This window comes from Vipera ursinii, assembly GCF_947247035.1.
Source record: "Vipera ursinii genome assembly, chromosome: 2".
NCBI lineage: Eukaryota > Metazoa > Chordata > Lepidosauria > Squamata > Viperidae > Vipera > Vipera ursinii.
Window position 1 is genome coordinate 156222929 of NC_139513.1, and position 15792 is coordinate 156238720.

General features: G+C 39.1%; 1 protein-coding gene across 1 annotated transcript in view; it reads right to left on the reverse strand.

The window, feature by feature from the left end:
• The window catches only part of ESPL1 (extra spindle pole bodies like 1, separase), a gene marked incomplete at its 5' end in the record, with an annotated part of 44497 nt that overhangs the window by 25680 nt on the left and 3025 nt on the right, over nucleotides 1-15792 (reverse strand). The window contains 10 exon segments of the mRNA XM_083356603.1: nucleotides 1334-1453; nucleotides 3384-3518; nucleotides 6885-7024; nucleotides 8390-8546; nucleotides 10174-10318; nucleotides 10881-11123; nucleotides 13583-13776; nucleotides 15566-15630; nucleotides 15633-15727; nucleotides 15729-15764. Of these exon segments, the coding sequence (XP_083212729.1) occupies nucleotides 1334-1453; nucleotides 3384-3518; nucleotides 6885-7024; nucleotides 8390-8546; nucleotides 10174-10318; nucleotides 10881-11123; nucleotides 13583-13776; nucleotides 15566-15630; nucleotides 15633-15727; nucleotides 15729-15764 (1330 nt within the window).

Below are 15792 nucleotides of genomic sequence, written 5' to 3' on the forward strand. Positions count from 1 at the left end.
AAAGTATGCCAACAATCTTTCTAAAGGATAAAATGTTAAAAATAGAATAACGTGACCATGAAAATACTAACAAGGTTTACTAACAATTATCACTAAATTTACAATTACAAGCTTACAATGACTACTGTACAGTCCTAAAGAATAATGTTTTTTCATGATTTAATTTCTAGTTGTTACTGCACAAAAATTCCAAGTATCCCTCACCTCTGCTCAACGCACCGGGAGGTAATTCAGCAGCATCTGTAGGGACAGGGTGCACCATTTGTAGTAGAATTATGGTCATTCTAGGTATGGAAGGTGCCACTGCTATTTACTGTATAGGGAGTCAATTGGGTACTGTATGTCTTGAAGACAACAAGATGATAGTCTAGCTATGATGAATCTCCTTGCCATAAGCATAGCTGAAGAAGTAATATCTAGGCAAGAAGGGTAACTAAACGAGAAGGTTAACTAACTTTCGATAGCAGAGCCAAATAGTAACTATTACAACAGCCTCCCTTTGGGACTCTACAGAAGCAAGATATCCATGTTGCTTTCTAGTATGTCATATGAGATACAACTAGAATCAATGATTATCCTTGACTAGAGGTGAACTCAGCCAACAGAGGCTAGATCTAACATCGATGAAGGCCAAGGTACTTCAACTTTTTTTTTAGCACACCAGCTTATTAATCCAACACATATAAAAAGGCATTCATGTAAAAAGGTTAAAGCTTTCTGGATTAAAATTTGGTGGAATATGCAAAAAATATTCAAGAAAAGGATAAAGTTTTCTCCGCAATTGTTTTTATTGGGTATTATCACAGATACCACCGTTGTAGATATTAAATTGATGTTGAATTTAATTACGGCAGCGAGACTTTTAGTAGCGCAATATTGGAAGAAGGAAGAACTGCCGACTATAGAAGAATGGACTTTAAAAGTTTCTAACTTGGCGGAGATGGCAAAGATTTCAGCGTATTTGAAAGATCAATCGCAACAGAGATATACTGTGGAGTGGAAGAGATGGACAGATTATATTCAGAATAAATATGGGACTAAAAAGTTTCACTTAGCATTTGAATAAGTAGCGGATTTATATGATGTATAATTAGCTTGTAGTTATTTTATTAAGAGTTAAAGTGCGATAGAATTTTATTGTTGTTTGCATATTTTAGATGTTTGTTTGTATTTTTATACCCTGTATTTAGCTCTGGGAAGTCAGGGAGGGGAGGGGGGGAGGGGAGGGGAGAGTTGGGGAGGTTTGGGGAGAGGTGAGAGGGAGGGCTGGGGTTTTGTATTTAAAAATGTATTGTAAAACTTTTCAATAAAAAAGGTATTCTACAGCAAATACCTTGCAGTTTGCTAAATACAGCTTGCTATGGAGCACAGCCAATGTTTGATTCATCAGCGAGTAGGAGCTATTATTTCCATCCACGTTTTTCAGGCATAGTTCAGCTTCCCTTAAAAGAGTCTAAAATAAAAGGGGGAAAAGGACATTGTTGGAACAGGTAGGCCACTAGCATTTAATAAGAGAATGTAGCTAATGATTGAGCATTAGCAATTCATCTCAACAGCCTAAAGCAGGGGTGTCAAATTGCCGGCCGGATGCATCACCAGGAAACCACGCCCACCCCATTGCCGGCAATGGGGAAAAAGCTCTGATACATTGCATGAAGTCACAAAGACTCTTAAGTTGTGAAAAATCCTTTAAAAGGAGGAGACTGTTCCTCCATATACCTTCCCCTCTAGAACGTAAGGTAGACTTTTCCTCTCGAGAAGCTTATATAATAGAAGCAAAGGTGATGCTACAACGCGCTCTATGTGGTCCTGCCTTTGAAGACACCCCCCAGAACCTTCACCTGGTCCAGAATGCAGCGGCACGAGCAGTAACGGGCATGTCTTGGTATGCACTTGTAACACCTATGCTTTGCAATCTGTACTGGTTGTCAGTTTGCTTCCAGATGTGATTCAGAGTGCCACCTATAAACCCTTACATGGCACAGAACCTTGTTTCTTACCACCACCTGCTTTCCATAGCCTTTGCCCAGTCAATCCAGTCTGGCAGGGTTGGTGTGTGCTGGGTTTCTTAATTAAACATCATCATCTCTCAGGACCAAGAACTGCACCTTCTCTATAATAGCAGCTGCCCTCTGGAATGAGGTTCCCTGTGAAATCTGGGTGGCCTCCACTCAGCTTTTGTTTAGAAGAGCAAACAGGACCTAACTCTTCACCAGGCCTTTGGCAAGGAAGAATGACACCTTTTGCTTCTTTCCACTTACCATCTCTTATCTTTTACATCTTATTGATCATATCTTAATTTCTTTATTGATTGTTGTGAACCGCTCAGGATCACTGGGAGACATATGGCAATCTATTGCTTTCATGGCTGTCCTAGTTTAATATGAACAAACAAAATCCGGCATTTATAGTCTACTTTCCTCCTCCTTATTCCTCCCTTCATGAAAGACAGGAAATATTCCTTTATGACTTCTGAATCTGGCTTTTTGCTATACTATGATTTGATTTGATTTTTTTACACTTTCGATGTTATTTTGTATTATTTTAAAGAAAATAAAAAATAGTAAACCAGCATGTGATAACATCAGGAGAAATCCATTAAACTCCATGTTTGTTATACTGGATGTCATTTTAGCAAACTATGTATTTTGGGTGCATAAAGTTCAAGATCCAATTCCAGAATTCTCCTGTTGCCGAATTTTAGTTGTATGCAGGGGCAGACCTAAGTGGACCAACAGAATAATAATGGGCTGAATATCTATGGAGATTCTCTGTCATCCAGGTTATGGTTGTCCCCAAAGTGCTTTTTCAAGAAACAACTGGACTTTCTTGTTTTTCTTTGAAGATGTTTTGCTTCTCATCCAAAAGAGAGCTTCTTCAGCTCTGACTGGATGGTAGGGAATGGAAAGATTTATATTGCTTGCAGAGAGCTGGTCGTTTGCATTCTTTTAGAGAGTCGTTGAGGCCATTAGGAGGTTTACCTGTGTCCTCAAGGTCACCTGAGTAGTGCAAGTGTGTGTGGAGCCTTCTAGGCTGCAGGATGTTTTTTGCCTTGTGTCGTTTCAGTGGAAGACAGGCGCAGGCAGTTGTGGATGAGTCTGTGTTGTATGCATCTCAAACTGAAGTGCAAATAGTTCCTGTCGCCTGCAATGTTTTCTGGAAATCCATTTATACTCTGCAAGGAATATAAATCCTTCCGTTCCCCACCATCCAGTCAGAGCTGAAGAAGCTTCTTGGATGAGAAGCGAAATGTCTTCAAAGAAAAACAGGAAAGTCCAGCTGCCTCCTGAAAATGCACCTTTGGGACATAACAATGGGCTATAAACAAAGATATGGGCTTGTGATGTGCTCATATTTGCATTGCGACCACACCTCATACTCACCTCAGCATAACTGGGACACTCCAGCTGGAGAAGGAGCTTAACTATTTGGCACAAGGCACTGGTTTTCCCAACAAAATCTTTAAGTGCATCAGAAAGAGCTGTTATGAGGAAGAAGCTCTCTATAGCCTCTAGCGGCTGCAAAATAAAAGCAGAATAAAACATTTAGATATATAACTTTGAAAGGGAAAGGTACAACAGGAAATGTAGAGGATGATAATATGATATGTGGAATAGAGACAGCACTATAACATTCTGGAAAACTCTGATGGCCCAAACCTGTTCCTGTAGAACTGAGGTACTGTAGTAAAAGTTGCTAATGTTTAAACAGAAAGATGGTCCTAGATTCATAAACTAAAAACAATATGCAGTTTGGAAATTATTCCTGGAGTTGAATAATCTACTCTTCCCATTTTTCCCTGAACAGGAACAAACCGAAGCTGCAAGGTACTAGTAATGGTATTCAAAGCCCTACATGGCAGGGGTCCGGAGTACCTGAGGGAACACCTGCTGCCGGCATCGACTTCCCTCCGCCCTGTGCGTTCCCACAGAGAGGGCCTCCTCAGGGTGCCACCGGTCAGAGAATGTCGATTGGTGGCCCCCAGGGGGAGATCCTTCTCTGTGGGCGCCCCAGAGCTATGGAATCAGCTACCGGTTGAGCTCCGGACGGCGCCCGACCTTCGCTCCTTTCGCCGCAACCTAAAAACATACTTTTTTGAACAAGCTGGCCTGGCCTGATGAAGGGATTGGGGGGGGGGGGTTGTTATGGCTATTTTATTGGGTTTTAAAGATGTATTTTAGTATGTGGGCATTTATTTAATCTTGTTTTAACTTTTGTAATCTGTATTTTTATTCTTGCCCTGTTCACCGCCCTGAGTCCTTCGGGAGAAGGGCGGTATAGAAATAGTATTAAAATAAATAAATAAATAAATAAATTTAGCCAGTGCATAAGCTTACAAAGCAAGCAAAGCATACAGTGTATTGCTGGAGACTCTCATTTCACTAAAACTGAACAAAAACTGAAACTCTACTTTATTAACAATTTTATGGCCATTATCTTCCAAATAAAGCTGCCATAGCCATTGGTCACCAGCTGGCCATCTACTTTGCTTTCTTTCTGATCGGAGAAAAACTTTCAAACATAAACCTGGACAAAACAGAAATCGTAAAGAGAACTATCATACATTCTGCGTATCATATTTTATTCAATTGCAAGAATTCATTCAAAATGCTGATTCAACGTTTTGGAAAGGTGTTCCATTTTGAAATACATATGTATGATGGTACTTTCTTTGAGAAAGCTGCATCACCTATTTTTTATTTATTTATTTTTATTTTATTTTTATTACATTTATATCCCGCCCTTCTCCAAAGACTCAGGGCGGCTTACAAGCTTAGCAGTAGCCTTCATTCTATGTATATGCCTGCTTGTTAGGGCTTTCACACACACCCCAAGCGGCATTATTACAAAGTCAGCTTATTGCCCCCAACAATCTGGGTCCTCATTTTACCTACCTCGGAAGGATGGAAGGCTGAGTCAACCTTGAGCCTGGTGGGATGCGAACCTGCACTAATTGCAGGCAGCTGGTGTTACTTAAGGAGGCATCAGCCCACTGCTCCACCAAGGCTCTTTTTTTCTATTGTTCCTGCACTGAAAATTATAGAAGAGCAAGAAAAAGGAACAGTAGCAAGAAATTGGAAAACCATAATTCTAAGCATCTGCTACTCACTTTTACAGGGCTTTAAAATCTTTATGACTACCGTATTTTCTGGTGTATAAGACGACTTTTTAACCCATGAAAATCTTCTCAAAAGTCAGGGGTCATCTTATATGCCGAATGCTGAAACTTTAGGGACAGGGCTGGCTGGAAAACCTGGAGCGGATCTCCCATTTGGTCTGCGCAGGGAAAGCGGGACCAATTGGAGAAGAAGCTGCAGTCTGTGATTTTTTACAGGCTGGGGTCTGGGAGTTTTTCCTTCTAAAGTTGAAGAGCAGCTGCAGTCTATCCCAACTTGAAAGGCAGGTGGGGAATGCAGCAGCCAGAGCAGCTGCTAAGTTCTAGGGACACATTTGACTCAGGAACTGGGCAGGCTGGCTGGAAAACCTGGAGCGGATCTCCCATTTGGTCTGCGCAGGGAAAGCTTTAGAGTGAATTACGAAGTTTAATCCACTTGCACTGTTTTATATTTACATGTTTGATAACAAACAGCCTTATGTTTATAAGTGATACTTTTCCTACTAAGTACCTGCATGTCATAAGCATTTGAATTAAAATTACCATATTAAAAACAAATCTGATGTTTTTTAATTTTTATTTGGTGTGCATTGGAAGAGGGTTAGTCTTATACGGCGAGTAAAGCCCAAACCCTATAATTTAACAGGAAATGTAGGAGGTCGTCTTTTATGCTCAGTCTTATACACTGGAAAATACGGTAATGTTCCCACTGTGGGTTTTTTTAAAAAAAAAATGAATATACTGACAGACTACAATCTCAAAAAATACCTCATGGAATGCTACAGAAATTCAAGACATTTTTATTTTAAAAAGCCTGGAGATCAAGAGGAGCTACTTAGAGATACCACACTGCCAATTAGCATCCTTTTATGACAGCCAGTGGGTGAAAAAGTAGAGGTGGATGCTACAAATAAAACTACAGGTAATCCTTGTTTCGCAACTGCCTTGTTTACAAATAGAGTGGTAATAAACAATAGTAAAAAAATAATTTTCTGACCAATACCCGCATTTATGCCCAAATTTCTGTGCCTCACAACAACGTATGCTGAAGAGTAACAAACATGTTGCTTAGCGGCCATTTCACCAAAGCCAATTGAAGTTGCTTAAATGAGGACTACCTGTACTTCATTAATATACCTCACCAAACCCTTTTGTACATTTTGACTTAGTTCTTGCAACCAGCATTAACATTTCCACCATGCATACATTTGGGAAACCTGCAGAGCTTCAACTGTTCTCCTATTTATAACTCCCAGTCCTTCCCCCAATGATTATGATGGAAGGCCAGGGATTCTCCACTCCTTCACTAACCTAGCAATTCATATCCACTCACGGTTAAAATCAGTGATTCTTTTTAGAGCACCTCAATCCAATATCATTCCAACTTGGTTATTGTAACTGAGCAAAATAGTTAATCTTGCTTAGAAATTTTCTACTTGCTAACACTACATGCTTGAGAACAAACATGAATTACTATAAGCAGCAACAGTTGAAGGCCACTCTTTCTCTTATAATCTGATTGGGAAGAAAGTTAACATTTGTAGTTAGAAGAGCAGAAAAGATACATCACATTTGCGAGGTGCATAAACAGTTGTCATCTCTCATCTTCTCTAATTCCTGAGGCACAAGGCTTTACATAAGTATCCCAGACAGGCAAGAGAGGGTTGGAATAGGAAGGGGAAAAAAAAGAGCAAGCATCAAGGAAGCTAAAGAAGCAAAATCAAGTTATACAAAATTCCCAGAACAGAATGTCCAGCATTTAATATACCTTCCCCATCATTCTGTATAAAGCTGCCATGATATGCATGGATGCTGCTGTTTGCTCAATGCTCCGTACTGCTGGAGTCCTGCCTTTTGATAGGAGCTGTTTCCATAAGGCCAGGGCATCATCCAAACATCTGGATTGCACTACAAAGAAAGCAAAGGATTAGGCAAAGACAGTTTGCAAATTTAATAGGATTATTTTAGCTCAATTGTGCCTTCAGCCTGTACAGGACCCAGCCTACCTTCAAGAGTATATTATTATTAAAACATGTCCCATCTCAACAGAAGAGAAACTGTTTTGAAAGAGACCGAGTCATGTCTGATATCTATTACAATTCTATCCCTAAATTTTGGTAAAGTAGTCTAAGGAGAGGAAAGCTTGGAACAATTACAAGACTATATTTGTTTTTTGCTAATCAAGTAATGACAGGTTAAGTGCCAGAATATGTGCATTTCTACAAACAGCCAGACCCAACCCTACTTTTATCTTTCTGAGGAGCTCATCTGCTGCATCCTAAGCAATCTGAGAAAGCACAGGTAAAATCGTTCCTTGAGCAGCATAGAACTGCTAAAGACATTTGTCTAATGTCCTCAACTGCAAGACACAGGGAAACAAGATATATGTCCACTGGACACAGCTTGAAATTCAATTATTTTGGGTGTTTTCCAACCTGGATATCAGATGGATAAAAACACTAGGGTAGTAACAAACTCTCCTTTAATACCCTTGTGTAAGGTAACAGGGTTAACAGCTGAAGCAATGTACTTCTTAATTATAGCATGGAATGCTGTTCCTTGGCAAATGCCCTGAATCTGCAGTATCAAACACCTTTCTTTAAAAAAAATGTTGTGTTTATTGTTATTGTTGCTACAAATTGCATGCTTTTATATTATGCTCATTTGTTTTTAATTCTTTCCCGCAAAAGAACTCCTACAAAGAGCAAAAACTGAAATTAAGAAATGAAACAATTGTAATATTGTGTAAACTGGAAGAACTTGTTTATGGAGCCTAGATTTAGACTTCCTGTTTGCTATTTAAGTGTTTCCAATAGAAAATTCCCAAGCAAGATTAACTATTTTGCTTAGTTATAAAGGTTCAGAATGATATTGAAGTGCTCTAAAAAGCATCACTGATTTTAATCTTGACTGGATATGCAAAGTTGTTATAATTACAGTACCGTAGTTAAAAGTAACCCAAACTAGAGAAATAAGAGAATGGGGAAAAAAGAACTAAAGAAAAAGAAGAAAAAGGGTTGCCAGACTATTACAACATAATGTCTTATCTTAACTTTGAGCAAATAATAAACCAATAAGGGATGATTCCAGGTGCTCGCTCGCATCTTGCATGGCCTGGTTCCCAACAGGCTGTGTTCTGGGACCAGCCCTGCTTTATGACATTGTTTTCAAACTAAAATGAAAAATTATATTTGGTAAAGTAGTCCAAGAAGACTAATATCTCTTTCAATTTAACAGTTCCATTCAGTCCAATAGCAATATAAATATCCTCACCAGAATCTGCATGTAGATTAAATGCAATGCCAAGATACAGGAACTTGTCATCGTGGGATTTATCCTCATAAGCGAGATCATTGGTTTCAAAGCTCTGAAGAACTTCTGTGTCTTTTTGACCCTGAGTATTTCTGGTTCTCTGCTCTTGCTTGATACTCTGTTTGAGAGAGGAGAACTAACATTAAACGAACCAAGTATTGCAAACAGCATCCTTAGTATGTAAGCCAGACACTGTTCTTACTGTCTCTGTTCCATCCCTTATGCCACAATTTTAGATAAGAGAACTTCAAAACTATCTGAGAGAGATTTCATTGAGCCCATCCTGCAATATGCATTATTTTATACGATAGCGGGGATTTCATGTAACCACCTGTGAATGAACTCTTGAGACATATCATTTCCTACCATCAATTAATACAAAATAACAATGTAGTGGTTAGTCCGCTTTTAATGGTGGTTATTGTTATTATGGTTGGTCACACAGTCAGCCAGATGTTTAAATTGGATTTGGCATTTTTATACATCGAGTCCTTCCCAAGAACCTGGGATAGGCAGCTGTCATAGGTTCTCACAGCCTCCTGCTTTCTAGGCCAGCAGCTGAACCCACTACACCACGGGTGTCAAACTTGGCACGTCACGTGACGTAGTCACGAAGTATTGAGACTCTTTTTGCATTGCCGGCAATAGGGTGGGCATCGCTTCGGTCTGATGAAACCGGCCCAGCGGCCAGCAGTTTGACACCCCTGCACTACACCAAAGTTATTGTTTTCATCCTTTAACAAACTTTTAGAATTTAGACCATTACTATATAGTATATATGATTTTGGTACCATGGAAACAAGTTCTTACATTGACCACTCCATTGAAATAGTTCAATGTTTACAGAAGATGGAAAACAGCTCTGGGGACCGCGTATACCCCTCGCATGGAGCATCTACTTGTTACTGTAATCAACATTTCCAATCATGAAAGGTTAAGCAATGATGTAAAACACCTTTGCTGAAATCCTTGGAGAACTGTACTAGTTTGAAAGTTAGCCAGTAAATAAGTTGCCAGGCCTTTAAATGACCTATTCTAATTTCACTGGGCTCTTTGCTTTGTGATTTCTTATACTGATAGTCCTCGACCATAACTGAGCCTAGAATTATGGCCATAAGTCATGCTTGTCGTTAAGCAGGTCACCATGTAACACTGTCCAATTTTAACAATTTTGCAGAGGATATTCAGTGAATGCCGCAGTTATTAAACATACACTGTGCGTCATGGTTCCGATAAATGAGACAGTTCAAACAAAATGCAAACATTGTTAAGCAAACCCCTTGAGCCAATGGGTGTTTTTGCCAGAAACCAAAAGTAAATGCCAGTTTCTGGCAAAAAGTTATAAATTGTGGCCATTTGATTGCAGGACACTGCAAATAGTCATAAATGCAGTCTGGTTGCCATGCGCCCAAAATGTGATCACATGACTGGGGGGGGGGAATCAAAATTTGGAAATTTGATTCTCTGGGGAAATCTGAATGATCACTGACTGTAGCTGCTTCTAAAAGGTTATCACTGTTTCCTGTTATATAATGTATATTGAATTTGTATATTTTGGGATAACCTTAAATTATATAGTGATATAGTGAAGTAAATATTTCTGCATTCTCGTTTTCAATTAAATAAGCTTATGTTCCTTCCAGCGGCTTTCTTAGCTATTTTCCCCCTCTCTCTGGAGTACAGAATACACACAAATCAGTATTTAGCTCTTTTAGTTCTGTGCTATTTTGCTTTTAGTCACATACCTCACGCATTTTGTCCTCAATTGTGCAGATATAAAGCCAGAGTAAAGCCTGGGCCTTATCATCCTGGAGCTGTTCCTCATTCTGTGGGCTCTTTGGCACATATTCTAACAACTGCAGGGCTTCATTTATAGAGTCCAGAGCAGAACTACAAGAGAGAAGACCTAAATTTAACAATCATTTCAGACATAATTACAGACAATTGCTGAGAATTCTTTTTGTAACTGGGCTCTCATATACTCAGAAAACATAAATGATACGGTCAGAAGATTGCTTGTTCATTTCTAATTAGCTTAGCCAGCATTCTCATCACTTGTAGATTATTGTATCTAAATCATCCAATCCCTACATAAATAACTGATAAAATCCTTCTCCCTTTTTTCATTAGAGATTCAAGTACTTTAGTCAGAAAGTATGGCAACAGCAGCACTTAAAATATGTAAGGGTCCATACAGTACCCTAATTATTAGTATTTTTGAAGTGGCAATGGATCCTTACATTTATCAGTTTTGGAGCATCAGTCAGCAATCCTTAATTAGCAAGCAAGGTTGATTCTCTCCCAACTCATCTCCAGTAATGACAGGATGGGAGAAACAAGATACTGCAGCTCTGGCAGTTTTTAAAACTGAGCAACACTTCAATAAAGAGGTATCCAAAGTAAGACTTGAGGTAAATTATAAAGCTACCATCAAATCATACTAAATACTCACCATTCTGTCTGCTCATTATAATCATGATAACACAGCACCTGTGCCAATTCTACTAGGATAAAAGCTCTTTCATGGACCCATTGGCTCCCTTCTGAACATATATCTAGGAGGTCACAGATCACATTGAAACGCTCTTGGCCAGTGTCAACTCGCAGAGTTTTGTATGTCTTTAGTTCCTCCAACAGGACTTTCACAAGGATCTCATCATCTAAGTGATACTCTTCAAGACCTTCCTTCAGAGTCCTATAATGAATATACAAACCAAACAAGAACAGAAATTAAAAAGGTGTAAAAAGCAAAGACATGCAGCTTCTGTCAACTGCACAGTTACACTGTGCTTCACGCAACATTTTGAGGGCCTCATGTCATAAATGGACAGGGATACTCATTTCACTGTAAAACAGGGGTCTTCAAACTTGGCCCTTTTATGACTAGTGGACTTCAACTCCCAGAATTCCTCAGCCAGCGTGCCTGGCTGAGGAATTCTGGAAGTTGAAGTCCACAAGTCATAAAAGGGCCGCGTTTGAAGACCCCTGCTGTAAAACATTTTTTGTCCGTTTGGTTTGTTTTATGGATTTTTTTATAACACTTATTTTTTTAAGATACAAGCTTTCTTCATCAAGAGAGTGCTTTAAAACTGATACTTTTCAGTATCAGCTTTTTCTACTGATAAAAACTTTCAGTTTAGGGTCCCCTCCCTATAGTGACAGAAGATAGCAGTGACTCTAGCCAATCTTGGCAGACTTTGAAAAAGCCAAGTAGACTTGGATCTCACTAGTAATTGGATGGAAAGCCCTCAGAAAAACATAGGGTTATAGGTTACACTGATGTTCCAGAAGTTGGCAACTACGACTCCCTCTTGAACTCTTGCCTAGAGGTTCAAAAAGGGAACAGAGACCGAGTTTGCTTCATGCTCAAAAGGACAGATTCAGACACAGGAGAGGTTATGACATGCAAAATAATCCTAATGTCATACTCCTAGGGTACTAATAATTAAAGCTGCAATTTTCCCTTGTTTAATTTTTGAAAACAAAAGAAAAGCTTCACTCTGTGACCAGGTCAATAAGCATGTGTGGATTCCGGAAAGGCAATATTTATTTATCCAATTTTGAGGTTGCCTGACTTTAATGATTCTGCGTGGCTACAGAAAAAAAACGTATAAGAAATCACAGGAAGAAGAAAACTTGGGAAGACTAGATGGTTAGAAGGCAAAAAAGTAATGAAAAGACATGATAAGCAAATGTTGGAGAAGTAAGGGAATTCTGGAAGAGAAATGGAAAAGGCAAGAAAAAAAAAGTGGTGAAAGTCTTGGGAATCAATTGCAAGGAGGCATTTGACACTGCATTAAACCACCTGTCCCATGTTCCCACTTCTTGCTCTTTTTGATGCAAAAGGCAATCAGTTCTGAACACTCCATTGTTAAAAAGTACTGGGAAGGGATCTTCTTCCACCAAACATGAATTTATTTGCATGGCTCTCTACCCACAACAAATAGAAAGAATGGTCTACTCTTAAGTAGCCTTATTAAATAGCAATCCACCATAAAAATATCTGGCTAGTTAAGGCACCAAATAGCACTCTTTCCAAATTTATCTTGCCAGCTCGCATTTGCCTCAACTGAAATGGCCAGTGCTGAAGGACACTGGAATCTGGGACCTTTCAAGTATAACTTCCTCAGTCCTATGGCATTTCCATGAATAGGCGGCTTCTTTTTGCTGGATAGGCCCTGAAGGGAGAATGACTCATTCTAAAAATGCAAAACATCCCAAACATGGAATATTAGTATCAGATGGACTGTGCACATATATTTTGAATGTATTGGGTTCATACGTAGAACAAAACAAAGGTATTTCTTTGACACTCAAAAAGCTGTTATTTGTGGCAGAAATGCTTTTTGTGGGGGGGGAAAGAGGGTGAGGGAGCCAGATATTATTTGCAACTGAAGGGAGGACGGCAGTGAGAAAGTTATGGGAACAAGACAGTCAGCTCTACTATGCTGGGACATTGAAAGTGGCAGCATGGAGCTAACGAGGAGAAAGGAAGAAGAGATATCAGAAGACTTGGGGCTAAGGAAGTCTGAAATATGCCATGTTGGAAAGTCAGCAGCTGAGGAGAGACAAGGGAGGGAAAATGCTGGAAAAATTAGGAGGCTGATAAGTTAGTGGAATGTTACACTGGAAGCTGCTGAAAGGAGGAGGGGAAGCACATATCAGCCTTGCCCTACCTGACCTGTAAAATCACTCCAGGATCCCTTCTAAGTTTTCATAAGACTGAAATCTGGAACCACCAAAACATTCCCAAGTTTTATTTCAGGAAAACATGATGGACTTGAAAAAGGTCTGCTGAATTTTCAAAACATAGTGATTTATCCTGGGTTTGAAAACAAAATGAATCTTGTTTTGTGCACAGCTCATGGCCAATTTTGAATGATAAAAAATCTCCCTCTTTTTGAGGGAGATGGATGGTACAGAAGTGTGCAAAATAAATAAAGTATATTTTTAATTATTAAAAAAGGAAAACAAGAGACTCTTCCCACAGAACAAAACTTTAAATGGCAAGAGAGGGAAACATCAGCCTCATTACTTTCAGTTTACTAGGATGGCAGGAAACAAAAAATAACAATTCCTAATAAAATATATATATAAACTATTCCGATATTGCCAGTTCTGAATAAGAGACCTAATCTTTAAATCATTTCTTACTTCAGCCTCAAATTATCAGCCCCATTTTTACTGGCATCCATCTTGACTTTGACCCAGGAACAGACAGGCTCCACCACCTGTTCTGTGATCTTGCTGTGATGAGAAACCAACCATAGGACCACAGTTTGAAGACCCTCCTCTAGTAAGTCCAGCTTCCTGTAGTTTTCTACTTGCAGCTTAAAGCAGTTATGTAGCTGGAAAGAGAAAGACAAACATTCAGGGTGGCAAAGAGAGACTCCTCCAGCTGCCCAGAACATTAGAAGCTCCCCGCATATCAAACAACTGTGAATTATAAGCCTTTGTTTAAATTGCTAAGCTGCTCTAGGAATTCAGTGCTCAATGAAATTTAATTTATTTATTTATTATTGGGACTTATATGCCGCCCTATCTCCCGAAGGACTCAGGGCGGCTAACAATAACATACAATAATACAGAAGTTAAAAGAAAATTAAAGTAATGGCCCCTGTAGAATAAATTAAAATTAAAATTAAAATAAGTTAAAAATTACAGTTAAAAATTAAAAACATAATTAAAATCCCTGTCAGTCCAGGTCAGCCAGGTGGAAAAGGAGTGTTTTGAGGCCGCGGCAAAAGGACTGTAGATCTGGGGCCATCCGAAGCTTAGGGGGGAGCTGGTTCCATAGGGCTGGCGCTTCCACAGAGAAGGCCTTCCCCCTGGGGGGTCGCCAGCTGACATTGTCTAGCCGACGGTACCCTGAGGAGGCCTTCTCTGTGTGAGCGCACTGGGCAATGGGAAGTCGTTCCCGGCAGCAGATGGTCCTGCAAGTATCCCGGGCCTAAGCCATGTAGGGAAATGGGATTGGGATGTCAGGCAGAGGTAGCTATGCCAATTTTTATGTATTTACTTGGTAAATTTACATAACTGACCATCTCACATGCATGATTCTGAGCAGTGCACACAGTTAACATAAAATCACAATAAAACAAAACTAAAAACGTAATAAAAATCATTTAGCCATACTAAAAACAATAATTAATAAGCCCTAAGGAATTTCAAGCTCTTTATGGTGATTAGACTTTAAGCAACTATGTCAGAGTTTCCGTCTTGGCCAAAAGATCTTTGGATATTACCGTATTAGTTAAATCACTGAATTCCAGGCAAGCGAACGAATCCAAATACAAGAGTGAAGGGAATGACTAGATATAGATATAATGCAATGGCAGACCCATGAAATTAGTCCAGGGAAATGAAATCAAGAAAATTATCCAGGAAAGTAATGGACAGTGTATTGAAGAGGGATATGGTTAACCAAACTGATTATGACTGGAAAATAATCAGAGGCCTCCTAGAAGCATTTTTCTCAGTACAGGTAGCCCTCAACTTACGATCATTCGTTTAACAATGGTTTGAAGTTACAACAGCCTCACAAAAAGTGAGGGGTGGTGGGTCCTCAACATTACAACTGCTGCTCCACCCCCACAATCACATGATCACAATTCTGCTGCTTGGCATTGGACTCATATTTACAACAGTTGCAGTTGTGGTCACGTGACTGCAATTTGTAACTTTCTCAGTCAGCTTCCAACAAGCAAAATCACTTGAGAAAGCTGGATTTGCTTAGCGACCGTGATTATTCACTTAACAGTTTTAACAGTAAAAATAGTTAAAACATCTTGTTAGCCATATAAATATAGAGTTATATATTTAAGATAAAATTAAAAATTCTCTAAATAAATTCATTCGAATTTGTTTTGGTATATGCGGGGACAGCAATATGACTTACATTTTAAGTAAGCATCCACAGGTTCTGCCTAGAAAAGAGTGATTTCCTAAAACCCTTCACTAAGTTGAAAACCTAGGATTCATTTCTTTAGTAAAATAGTAGGGTTAAGATATAAAATTAGAGCCTGTCTCAAAAATACAAATCAACAGTCTTATTTCATAAGGTAGTTCCTGTGCCCAACACACCACTCTCATTTCATGCTATAGCCTTCATTCAGACTATAAGGATACTTAAATTACCTTTTCTGGGGGCAGGTCTGTACATTTGGCCTTTTTGACTAGCCATCCACAGAATTGCCCCATTATGAGTTAGATTCTATATACATCTTATGAGAATAGAATCTATAGGCCAATCGGGATACACAGTATGCTGTAAGAAGAACAAAAAACATTTGTAATGATTAATAAATCTACTTTAACTAGTATTTCCTCAAGGAAACTGTATGTTGTAATAAACCTCATTAAAC